The 12,755-nt window shown below is 37.9% G+C and overlaps 1 protein-coding gene across 1 annotated transcript; it reads right to left on the bottom strand.

Moving 5' to 3' along the window:
* Positions 1-8,546: 8,546 nt before the first annotated feature.
* On the bottom strand, positions 8,547-11,403 carry LOC102210343 (LIM/homeobox protein Lhx1-like). The gene is made up of 5 exons (XM_005737883.1): positions 11,234-11,403; positions 10,463-10,683; positions 9,996-10,270; positions 9,231-9,387; positions 8,547-8,961 (listed from the first exon to the last, which is right to left on the bottom strand). The coding sequence occupies exons 1-5, from the start codon at positions 11,401-11,403 to the stop codon at positions 8,585-8,587; spliced, it is 1,200 nt and encodes a 399-aa protein (XP_005737940.1). The 3' UTR covers positions 8,547-8,584.
* Between the last annotated feature and the right edge of the window lie 1,352 nt (positions 11,404-12,755).

The following is a 12,755-nucleotide window of genomic DNA, read 5'->3' as shown; positions in this document are numbered from 1 at the left end:
AAACTCAGTTCCTGAAATGCAAATCCACGTATAGATCAATATTTAAATAAATGATTTAGAGCATCTTAAATGCAGGGTATACAGAGGTTGTGAACCTCTTTTGAGGGCAGGAAAGCAGCACTTCAGCCCTCTGCAGGAGTAAAAGCTTGCAACACTCTGTGATTGTCACTTCATAATGCTGCCATTTCCTCTGTACCCAAGCCTGGTAAAGACTGAAGTGAACTTTGGCACACATCAGCAGCAATTTTTTAAAATCTCGATTGCACCAAAATTACACAAAGATCAAATAGCAAAAAGTCGTCCTTACATTTTGTATACAAAATGTGAAATTATTACAGCGCATGGTTGGGGAGTGTGATTGCGACTCGTCCTGAAAATGCTGCTCACACACTTAATATTTCACACACATACTATAACAAGGAAAACATGGCTTAATCAATATGAACCGTAACATGGAAGAAGCTTCACATAGCTGTGCATTGCAGGCCAGGTAAAGTTGTCCATTGTACTGTGCCTCCCTCCCCTCTCCTCTGCTCCTTTATCCCAGCATTAACATTCATGGAACCACTGGAGTGTTTCGGGCTTCGTACGTTGAGCCAACTACAATATGTACATGGCTGAGGAGGAGGGGAGAGGAAGGTTGGAGCCCCTGGAATACGATCTGTGGAAAATGGGGAGGGGCAAAGGAGGTCGATGGTAAAGGTTCCCCAGTATGAGATTGTGGAAAGGTCAGCAGCCGAGGTCCAGCACCTTTGGCCATACATCACAATTATCACTGTAGGTCATCAACTGGTATAGAAAATATGGAAGATCCTCACAGTATATTGGACGTGTTGGTAAGGGTGGGACGGGAAAAAGATGCTATCTACTGTTACCGTGTCTCTCAGCAAATGCTACTACAAACATAATTGTCTGAGCCATTCTGACTACAGGGCTCTGTAGTCTACTCAGCCTGTTGGTCGGTCGCTTTGAGCTATAGACTGAAATCTAACCAGCTTTTAGGTTGATTGCAGTTGAATTTGTACAGATATTCAGATTCTCCAGGTGATGAATTAGTCACACATTGTTGGATGCCCAGCTTCTCTTTTAGATGCACGGTGTATTTGAATTTTTGGAAAGTCGAACATCTGTACAGTTATTCCACAGACCGCCATCTGCTACAGACCTTTAAAGACTTAGAAGAATTAGTCACTAAAGTTGATCGAGTCTTTGCAGCCAGGACACCACAATTACTAAATTCCCTGCCTGAGGATCTCAGGCAGGCAACACATTTTTATCATTTGGCTTTGTATAACTGCTAATGCCTTTATCGCATTTTTTTTCTTTCACTTTTAAGGCAGTTTTTCCTTCTTTTTTTCTGTTTATAATTTATTTTGTGTTATTATGATTTTTAAGTTTAACTTTTCATATTTGTTGCTTTTATTATTCTTTGAATCTTTGTTTTGAAGAAGCTTTAAATAAATGCAAAAGTAAAAAGTTTTCTCCTTTCACACCATTTAGCACAAGACTCACAATATTGCTTGCTTTTATGTTGCTTTTTATTCTGTGTACAGTGACCTTGAGTGTTTTGAAAAGCGCTTTCAAATAAAATGTATTATTATTATTAATGCTTCCATAGAATACACTGTAATACGAAATAAAGCTCTTTTTATTTTTTACTTTCCTGTGTTTTTTTTTTGCCAACAAGCTATCAAATGAAAGGAAAACTGAACAACAATGAACAAAATAAAATAAAAAACAAATGAATAAAGTAGAAACTCTGAACCAAAATAAGTATGCACAACTATAGCTAATCCTCACTATTAAAGGTACACCACACAGATAGCCTAATATAAGTAAATAAATTTTAAAAAGTATAAATTACTCAAGTACAGATTTACATTTAATGTAATTTAATTACATTTAATGAAATACTTATAGAACTATGTGTACTGTAGGTTCCTTGTGACTTAGTCACCTCATCTTATTACTTTAGGAATGTGTACTTATTGTTGCTAATTTGACGTTATGAAGTTTAGTACAAGATGCACCATCAAAGAATCTGAAAGCCCGTCAAGCCAGAACTGAAGATGCATTAATTAATATGTTCAAGTAAAGACAGCCTGCACTGAAGTGTATTGTGTGGCACTCATTATGGGCTATGATATGCACCGTTTAGCTGAATGCAAAGATCAGTCCAGTCCAGCAATGAGTCCATTTGAGAGATGTGTCACATTAAATTGCATACATTAAGGGCATATCAGTGGACCATAGAAAGCCAACTCCACATGGAACTGTTGGTTTACCGCATCTCATAATGCACGTCCTTTGGCTCTGAAGGACAAAGGCAGCCAACCAGAGAAATCCCTGTGCTTGACAAGCTAGCTTGTAGTAATGTCATGTATCAGCATTAGTTTACTACATCTAAATCAGACTGATAAAAGCCATCTAAGTTCTCAAGAATCTGTCCGGCCTCCAGATGAGTGCTGGTAAGTATGGATGAGAGAAGGAGGGTTGCTTTTGATTTTAGGCAAATTCGCCTGAACTGAAACTTTTATAAGGTTTGAGTTTACATTTAATCAAAAAATGGGAGTGAATGTTAGCTACTTTATTATAACTGCTAAAGCTTGCACTAAACAAGAAACATTTTATGTCCCAAACTTGCTCAAACATTAGATGAAACGTTGAAACTGATCCATTGGAGCTGGAGAACTGCTCTACAGTCACCTCCATACTGCACCCCATTACATGCACGTATGCACATATACCATATGCAGAGCAGAGTTTTTCACACTTGAGCATACAAGCTTACCATCTGATCAGCCATCAGTGTCATGTCTTTGTCTCAGTCTGCATTGTGCAGCAAAGCAATCTGAAGGAATTCAGTGTGCAAAAGCCTTTGCTATGCAGAGGAAAATCATGCTTTCAAAACAATTTTTATTATTTCATTCATGAACAGATGGATACTGCTCGTAACATTATTCTGAACAATACAGCCACATACATGATCCAAAATAAATAGAAGAGAGGAAAGAAAAAGTTTTCCAAAGACCCATTAATAACTGAAAATAATCGCATTGTCATTAACTTTAGGAGCAAGTGACACATTGATTAAAATCTTAACAAGTGAATCTGCCTCTTTTTTTGTGAATGGTTGACTCCTCAGGCTCAATAACAGGCTGAAATCAGCTCTTGGCCTCACGGATTAAGCAGTGTAGGAAAAGAGAGTAGGTGGGGAACACTCGTGATTCTGTCCTCTTCAACTTTAATCAAAATTACACTGACGTGCTGCAGCCCCCCTCCATGTCTTTCATAATAATAGACCGCTAAAAATTCAGAAGGCAGGCTCCACATCAATCACTCGCCAGATTTGAGTCCAATGCAATAAATATGTAAATGAGGAGAAGCCAATGTCTCGTAGCTTTGAGATCAGCGCAAGGAGGGAAAAAAGGAGAAAACTGTATTAATTGCCCATGGCCAGAGGAATCCTATTACTGTGGGCATTGATTATAAAATTCTATGTGTGAATGATTTTCATGCAGAAACTGGAGTACCAAGCCTCAAGCATAAAGTGAAGAAAGAGTCAAATTTGTGAATTGGGCTAGATTGAGAAAGGGGCTAAAAAGAACAGCAATGAGAAAAATACTCAATTTAAGTTCAAATCAAATAAGGATCAGAAGGATTCATCTCAAATTGCAGTAGATTATTAGTACATGGTAGCATTTATCTTATTGTTTTGGGTTTTTCTTTTCTTTTCTCTGTTTTCAGGTGTTTAAATTTTGATACACAGGATGTAAGATAGTTATATTTGTTCACACTAAGTCTTCATGGGTGACTGTATTATGCTCCTTGAGAAGAGACTAAAAAAAACTTTTGGTAATTGGTCCAACAAATTATGTCTAAGAACATTGTCTAGTCTTGTGAAGAACAATAAAGATACTATAGCTGCAGGCATCTAACCAAGCTGCTGATACCCAGCTCAAGTGTCAGGGCATAATAGGAGTCAAACAGTCCATCCAGTCAGCGGTAGGCAGCTAATTAGCCATCAGCTCTTTTGTGCATAAAACATACCCGATATATAAAATACAGTTCAGATTTCCTGGACACCAGGTTCCATGATTGCTTGCTTGATTTGCTATTTTTTCAGGACACTTATGAAAGCAGTTAAATTGGTAGGTAAGTGCACAAATCAATGCTTAGAGGTCAATTAAGTCTTATTCCCTCTCTCTCTCATTGTCAGCGAGATTTAAATTGATTTGCTGGTTTCACGTTTGACTTGCAAATCTTTCTCTTCATCAAGGTATTTTGTTGAGATTATAGGGATTACGTTTCCAGCATAACATTATCTGCTACAGCAAACGGGAACGTGTAAATGTTGTAAATTTCAGTTAATTAGCAGAATTCAAAGATCTATATTAACAAAAAATATAATATTGTGTATTAGGGGCATTTTCAGACATGCTTTAAGTGGTAAACTTTCTACCAAATTACACTGAGTGGCCAACTGATGTTAAGTTCACCATCATGATTAGAATTTCTTGCACACACAGTACGAGGGAGAGCAGAGCAGGCCAACAAGAACAGCAGTACTATCTCTCATACTAAGCTGAAATGACACGAGAGCACATTTAAATGACATAAATAAACTCTGGATTGCATCTCAGAGCCCTCACACTGCAGCATTATCTGCTGAGGATTACATTTCTATATCAAGTAGCTGTACATTTCTACAGACAGGTAACAAATTAAAGGTAAGGTGCTGGGCTAGAGCAGCTTCAGTGCACCTGGCAATGCTTCTGCAACTCTCAGAATCCTTACTACAACACTATTCTTCTCTCATTTGGTGTTTTTAGTGTTTGGTGAACAGTACACTGGGCCACAATCTTCTACAGGTGTTCAGTTGGGGATAGCATATGTTTCAGCCCCTACTGCCCTCTGGAACATTGTCAATTCAATCGCTGATTCTGAGGGAGAATTCCCTTTACAAACTCAAACAGCACCAGGAAAACAAACCCCCAGTAGCATAACACTGCCACCAGTTAATATTACTGGAGAGGTCAAGAGCTCAGGTTTGTGCTACCACCTGCCTCTTCATCAGTGTCCTAAACTTCTTCACCTAAGGAAAATGTTATGACTGGAACAATTTCAATCTTTTATAGGATTTTCACTGAATAATTCAAAATTTGAGTGTGATTAGAGGATATCACATGAACATTTTACTCTTTTGGGGGTTTTTTCTCCGTTGTTATGATGCAAATAAAGTTACTACATGGGGTTCTACACTTGATAAAGGGTTATGGGTGAATAGGAAGTTAAGCATAAGTGAAAATACCATTTAGCATTAACTTTACCAACTAGCAGCAGGCAACACTGATACTAACCTTGACAAGTTGCACGTATTTATAAGAAAATCTCGATGAATATTGAACATTAGGATGTTATCTAGCTCTTTTAGCAGCTTAAGTTAAGCTCATCATCATAAGCTGGTATATACATGTGTCTGGTTAAGCAAAAAACATGCCCAGTTATGTCAAAGTCCATAGTTTTTATCACATCGTTTTATTAGTGTTTAAAAGCACAAGTTGCCTGCTATGAATTTTTGGGGGGAAATGACGCTGAATGTCACTCTTTTAACATTCAGCGTAACATTTCGCAAAGTTGTAACGCAAAAGGGAGACTGAACTTGTTTTTTTCAAACACATCAGTCTAATGCAAACCATATTAACAATTGTGCAACTCTCTTTTCCAGCTTCAGCTCCACATTTTCTCATATGTCTTTTTATAATATTTTGTGATCAGGTTGACATTTGTTAGCCACTGTCAAATCTAATCTTCAACTTATAAACATGGCTCTAGATACACTGGAGGTGGATGATCCATCCCCATGTTTTCCTGCAGTTTATGCCTTGTGACATTGCTCGTCTCCTCTACCCCTCCCCCAATCAGCTCCACTGATCTGCTCCTTCAGTCTCCCGCTTCACTGCTTACTGATCCACTATGCAGCGTCCTGTCCCCTTTTATGATGCTCTCACCTTTCCCTGGCTTGAAAATAGTCACTCTGTCGTTAGCCTGTTAATGTTGCAACATGTCACTTAGCTGGCATTAGAGAAAGGCTCATTGTTTATTGCCGGCGAATCCAAATACGTGCTTGCAGCTCTTGAATTATCAAGAAAACACCTAGCAAAGTAACAAGTGCCAAAGATTTTATGAAGCTCCTTTGCATAACACAAGGAAAAACCAACATATATACAGTATGTAATGTGAGTTGATAACTTTCTACTTAAACATTGTGTCTTTGAAACGTCGATAGGCTCACTGAACATAACCGGGGGAAAGAAGATGTTCATATATTGACAATGCCAATCAGATAATGTTGTTATAAACACATTAGCACAACAGCTCTGATTTTGGTGAATCTATAGTAAAGTTTCAAAGAGACGTTTTGTATTTCCTCCTAGAATTTCACTTAGTCATAATTTTCCCGATTTAGCAGAACAGTAAATTATGGCAATGAGTAGCTCTTCATAATCAGTGTAACAGATTAAGCTAAGCAAATTTACAATGTCTGTTATAAATATACAAGTACTTTTGAGCTGAACTCTTTTAGCGGTTATGCATTATTGCTGATGTTATTTAGAACTTATTTCTAATCTTGCAGCAGTTTTTAAGCAGTTGCTGACACTTTGGCTTCTTCATCAGACTCCATAAGAGTGTGTTTATTAAAGGACAACAAAAATATTTTAAATGCACATTTGTACACTAAAAGGATTCCCTCTGGTAATCTTTTTGGTCTATTTAAAAATCTCAAAAGATTACATACATGTTAACAAATCCCTGTTCAATAAACATACACAAAATCAGGAAAGACTGAAAAAGGAATTCCCATCATTTCCCCCAAAAGTGATAAACAAATAACAATCATCAATAGGACTTTTATTATACAGCATTGTGATGCCTGTTTCACAAACCGGATAAGAAAGGTCAAGTATCTCATGGAAAAAAAGTCGTCTGTGGAAAAGTGAAATACTGTCGTTATAAATAATTTGACATTTTAAAGACAAAAGCCGTTTAAGTCTTTAGAGGTGTTTTTTGTTTTTTTTACAGCTGAAATGGCAGGGTTTGCGATGTCCTTTCATTTGGCAACAGTGTATTGTGTTTTCAGTATTTTTTGAGGTATGCAAAATAGCATAGTGAAATAGTAGCATTAAATGGGTTGCCATTTAATTTCATTTATTTCATTCTGGCATTTCATTTAATGCCAGAATGAAAATGTTTAAGACAACTCAAAATCAACCCTCTGAACACTTGAGTGTCACATAAACAATTGACTCTTCCTTCCATTATTGCCCATTATTATACATACTGTCAGGTTGGACTCATATCATGTCACAGTCAAATCATTTTCTACTCATGTAAATGTTCAGATTAAAATGGCAATACTTTGAAGGCAAACACATGCTAAACAGCAAATTATTCATAAGAAAGGTGTAGCGAAACAAAAAACAATGCAATGTTTCCGCAGTCCTGAGAAATGTTTTTGGTCAGATGTATCACGTTCATGATCTGTAACCAGCGGGTGGTTCATGTGTAATACATGAACATGAATATTACACACAAACTCATACTTGGAATTTGTAAGTTGGCTGAAACACTGAAAGGTGATAAAACAAATACAATCACACAGTTCACATTTGAATTTTAAGGTCAGTTTCATCATATACAGTGCTGTGCAAATTTTAAACATATCAAAATGTGAATGTTTTTAGAAATGACATTGAAATCTGACATTTTATCAATTAACTTTGCATAAAGTGCACTAAGCGGAAAAAAAGTTTCAAATTAATACTGAGTATGACCACCATTTTCCTTTAAAAAGCACAGATTCTTATGGGTGCACTTACCATTGCTTATCAGGGTACTCTTTTTTTTCTTTCTCCCAGCCATTTTGAATGTATGGTCACAATTCTTCTTTGCATTTAGGCTGGTCTCAGTTGTTTCCATCGCTTCTTGCTATCTTAGACTGATATAAATACAGCACGATGAGACGAGGGATCTCTGTGGGCCATAGCATCTTGCAGAACTCCTTGTAGTTCTTGTCACTGAAGCTCTTTATGACTCTGTGTGAATGTTTGGGGATATCCATTGCCTTGTCCATCCATACATCCATCTTCTTAACTGTCTATTCCAGCTAGCATGGGCCAAAAAACTGAATACAGAATGGGCTTATGGCCAGTTGATAGTCTTGTATAATGGATAAAGAATATAAGCATTAAATGTGCTTAAAACCTTTGCACAGTACTGTACATGACAGAAAAGGTTTTGTAAACACTAAAATACGATTCAGCAGTATTAATGTATTTGTTTATTGCTTAGTCAGTGAGGCCCAGCACTGCAAACCTATTAACGAGCCAATTCACACAGATTATTCCAAACTATCTAATACGTGGCCCGTCAATAAATAACCAACATAAAAATAAAAAAAGCATAATGAAATACAATAAATAAATAAATATTCATAAATAATTATAAATAAATAGCTGATATATGAAATAAAGTTAAGGGTTTGCCTTCAAACTGCATTTGTAGTATTTCGGTCTTAGCCTGATTACCAAACAGTGCCTTCACTCATTTCTGAAGAGGGCTGTGACAGCTGGTTGGTGTATCCGTTGTCACTGAGAGAAACAGTGGTGAAGGGCGTGCTGGGGCCACACATTTCACTGGAGATGCTGTGAATTGAACTTGGTCCATTGGGCTCCGGACTTGGTGAGTCCACGGGATGATGAGATAATGTATCAGAGAAACACTGAACCTCTCCGGGACAGTGGTGCCCAGGATGATGGTGGTCCATGGCTCCTAGTGGGGTGCCAGCCGGGACTGTGGAGGGCACAAAGCCCAGGTCTGCTGGAGTCTGTGCTTGCGATAATGGTGGGCCTTGAAAGTACTCATAATTCCCTCCTGAGCCATAGTATTCACCAGGATATTCTGCACTCATATGAACATAAGGATTAGTGCATTGTGTCAGAATTTAAAGAAAGAATAGTAGTGGCTTTTTTATGTATCTTGAATTTTTACAATTTGGTAAAAAACAGCATTGATTATAAGATTGTATAAGGTTCATTTTATTGATTACAGCTAATGCATCAACCTGAAGAAGCATAGATACTTTGTACCATATTTGCTTATTTATCTGTTTGTTTATGATGTGACAGTCTTAAAACACTAAATCTTAATCATTATTTTATATAGCTCACCTCCATAATAAGAAAAGTGTCCAAGCTCTCCTGGTTCCACTCTCTCTCCCAGGCCTCTCATTCTCCTCGGGTTGCGGAAAAACACGTGTCTCCGAGCGCTTAGAGCGCTCAGCTGTTTCATACGTCTCTCTTTGGACCTCCGATTTTGGAACCAAACCTTTAAGACAGCAGTTCAAAAACAAAGAGCATGAATTATGAAGTGTGGCCAACAGCTTTTTGAAATAAGGGCGACAAATTGCAGTTGGATGATTTGGATGACGATGATTAGAAATAAATCAACCCAAAATAATGACAAGGTCTTTGTAAATTGGGGTAAGGTTTTAGTTGATGAGAAAAGACACAAAAATTAACTTTTTAGGTCACTAAAAATATAATTTATAGCATTTTTAAATTAGCATTCAAGATGTATCCGTGCGACACGATTTTTTTAATTATTATTAGGGGGCCTTTTAAAATGCCCATGGGCATCATGAGTTCTCTGTGATGTTAGGGACGCACTGGGCGCACAGATTAAGGAAAACCCCAAATGAGAGGCGGGGGAAAAATGAAAATCAGCAGAGCATATATTGTACGTGGGTGCTTGCAAGCGCCACCAGCCACATTGCTTTGTTGAGTTGCCTACATCAAAGGCTTTATTCTCTGTAACACTAGTGCCTTGGTGATTGTGTTACTGTCACTTTGTGTGAGTCTGTGTATGAATAAAAAAAACAGTAAACTTATAGTTATCTGGGTTTTTTTTTCTTTTTCTATATTTGTTGCTTTTACCTGGATGACTCTCATGTTGAGACCCGTCTCCCTTGACAGCTGCTCTCTGATGTGCCTGGTGGGCTTCGGTGTGGCCGCAAAAGCCGCTTTCAGGGTCTCCAGCTGCTTGGCTTTTATAGTGGTCCGAGGCCCGCGTCGCTTTCCGACGGCGCTCTGCTCGTCGTTCTCGTTGCTGCACGTGTCTTTATCCGATAAATGCCCGTTTTCTGACTCCTTCCCGTCGTCCTGCGGGTCCTGAGAGTCCGGAGACAGACTTGGATCGCTGCACGTCGTTACTGTAATCAGAATAAGACAATCAGAAAATGCCACTACTCTAGGCTAAATATTTATGAAAGGTGCACCTCAGGAATCTTTTTAAAATAATAATTATAATAATAATAATAATAATAATAATAATAATAATAATAATAATAATAATAATAATAATAATAATAATAATAATAATAATAATAATAATAATAAATCACCTGAAAGGAGGATTGTGTCTTTCCCAGAGTTGTTTTCATAGTCCTCTTTGCAAACGAACTTGAATTCGTCCAGGATATACAGTTCCTCTCCGGTGGACAGCTGTTTGTTACACATCACACAGGTGAAACAGTTCAGGTGAAACACTTTGCTCTTGGCTCTGCGGACTAGATCACTGGGTAAAATCCCCTGCGCGCATCCAGCGCACTTGGTTCCAAATTTCCTGTTCAAGAGGGAGAACCAAAGTCAGGGAAAAGTTTCGGCACAGACGTGATATGTTGGTCTTAATCTAGGAGAACACCTTTACACCTGCTATGACTTTAGGCCCAGTTTTGACAAGTTTGTGTTGTTTTTACAAAACGACCCCCCATTCAAACTACCGGAAACTTAGTGTGTTGTAGTCAGTGAAATTACCACAGTCAGTTTTTCACAACTGTAAGATTTGAGCAGAAAGTAAAAATGCAGTTGTCTAACTAAACAGGCTAAACACAAATATTAGGTACAATTGTAAGATATTTTCCATCATAATAATCACACGAGCAGTTAGGGTTAGCTTCACTTTCAAAGAAGACAGAAAACCGAGAATTAAACGAAAAGAGAGAAGAGAAAGATAAGACGAGGAAATAAAATAACAGCAGACAGGCGTGTCCATTGTATAAAAACAGATGGTTAGTTGCAACCACTGGAATGCATTTTTAACCTGTTTTTAACTGACTAAAAAAACCCCAAACCTTTTCTATAAATACTAAACCACAAACACTGTCAATTCTTACCTAAAGAAATCATTCTTGCAATACAGTTTCCCTTCTCGAGAAAAACACTTCTCTGTCAAACTACATTTGCAGTCGCAGCACTGGACGCATTTGATGTGCCACGGTCTGTCCAAAACTTTGAGCAAGAACCTATCGAGAATAGGTTTTTCACAGCTGGCACACTGAAGCATTGTCTAGACTTATTCCCGCTCCAGTGTGCGAGTGCGAAATCAACTCTTCCTCTTCTCTTCCGTCCCGCTCACCTAGATATGGATTCGCTTTAGTGCATATAATCCAAAAGATCCAGCTCATCCGAATTATTCGCATCGATTAGGTCGCCATCAGTGAGAGTAAAAGTAGTTGTTTTTGTTTGATTTTTTTGTTCCACAGGGCAACAATCCAAATTCAGTCTTTTGCTCCAAATGAAAGATCAGCAGTTGAAGACAAAGTGGTATTTAAAAAAATATGTATATATAATAATCACTGACTGGAGATCATAGCGGGCCGTGAAGATGATCCGAGGTGTGCGATTTCAGGAGGGAAAGGACATAAAAAAAATAAGCTATTCATAAATATTAAAATCATTCACTGCGAAAAATCCGCAGTTGGCTAAAGTGGAGAAGAAGAACGAACAACAATAAAATGCTGCCTGTGCGCTTAGTGTGGTCATGTGTGTCCCATTTTGCCTCTGACGAGCTCTCTCCGAGAGAGACGCTGTAATGAGCTCACCTAGCGGAGCTCAGCCTATTGCCTATTAACAAACCTGTGACGTCAGCTTCAGGGGTGGAGGATGAGAGGATTTCATTTCAGTCCGCCACAAATAACTATTTAAGTTACAGAGGTGAAGCATCATGGTAGCAAAATAAAATAAAAGGAAATAGAAAATGTGGCGGTAAAAACTACAGGAAACCTCAATATGTTTTAAAGCCTTTTTATTTCTTGGAAAATTGTTAAAAATAAATTTTCTAAAAGCAGATTTTAGTGACGGATGTCTAATGTTAACACCGCAAACTAAAAAGAAAAGCTCAAACTAATATTTAAAAGAAATTATAGTTACGAATAAATAATATAAAATAATAAGGAAAGTGGTTCACTTTACAATAATAGTCTTTTTTTTTTTACTGATATACATTTCCTCTGTAGAATAGAGTGCTGAGAGTCCGTGATCATGTCACGTGAAAAAATGATTTCCTTTGGAAAAGGCCGGAGAATAAGTCTGACTGAAGCAGTGGCAGGTGACAAATGATCAGCAGGTCTATCCCAGCAGAAGGCTGTGGGGAGAGGACGTGCTCAACAGTCTTTTCACACAGACCGACGCTGTGGCCCTGCATTATTCTTCATTGCATTGAAATGACTGGGAACACTAATGGTTATAATCTGTGGCGATAGGCTGCCTCTTATAGATGCTATCTCACCATGTTGGTACACTGGGGACGAAGATAGCGCATTTTCTCATACAAGCTTCGGGTTCTGCTGGGCCCTGATATCCGATGTCCCGATATGTAGGTTGAGCTAAATATATATATATATATATATATATATA

This window comes from Pundamilia nyererei, unplaced genomic scaffold (assembly GCF_000239375.1).
Source record: "Pundamilia nyererei isolate P.nyererei 1_Seehausen unplaced genomic scaffold, PunNye1.0 scaffold00080, whole genome shotgun sequence".
In the NCBI taxonomy this organism is placed as follows: Eukaryota; Metazoa; Chordata; class Actinopteri; order Cichliformes; family Cichlidae; genus Pundamilia; species Pundamilia nyererei.
Note: the sequence above shows the minus strand (reverse complement) of the source record. Positions and strands in the feature narration are given on the sequence as shown.

Excerpts from the sequence above, each read along its gene's own strand:
- LOC102210343 (XM_005737883.1), bottom strand. The coding sequence starts at position 11,403 with ATGCTTCAGTGTGCCAGCTGTGAAAAACCTATTCTCGATAGGTTCTTG. Across the intron at positions 10,684-11,233 it reads TGCAAGAATGATTTCTTTAG|GAAATTTGGAACCAAGTGCG; the intron begins GTAAGAATTGAC and ends CCTCTTGAACAG. Across the intron at positions 8,962-9,230 it reads ACACTTTTCTTATTATGGAG|AATATCCTGGTGAATACTAT; the intron begins GTGAGCTATATA and ends ATATGAGTGCAG.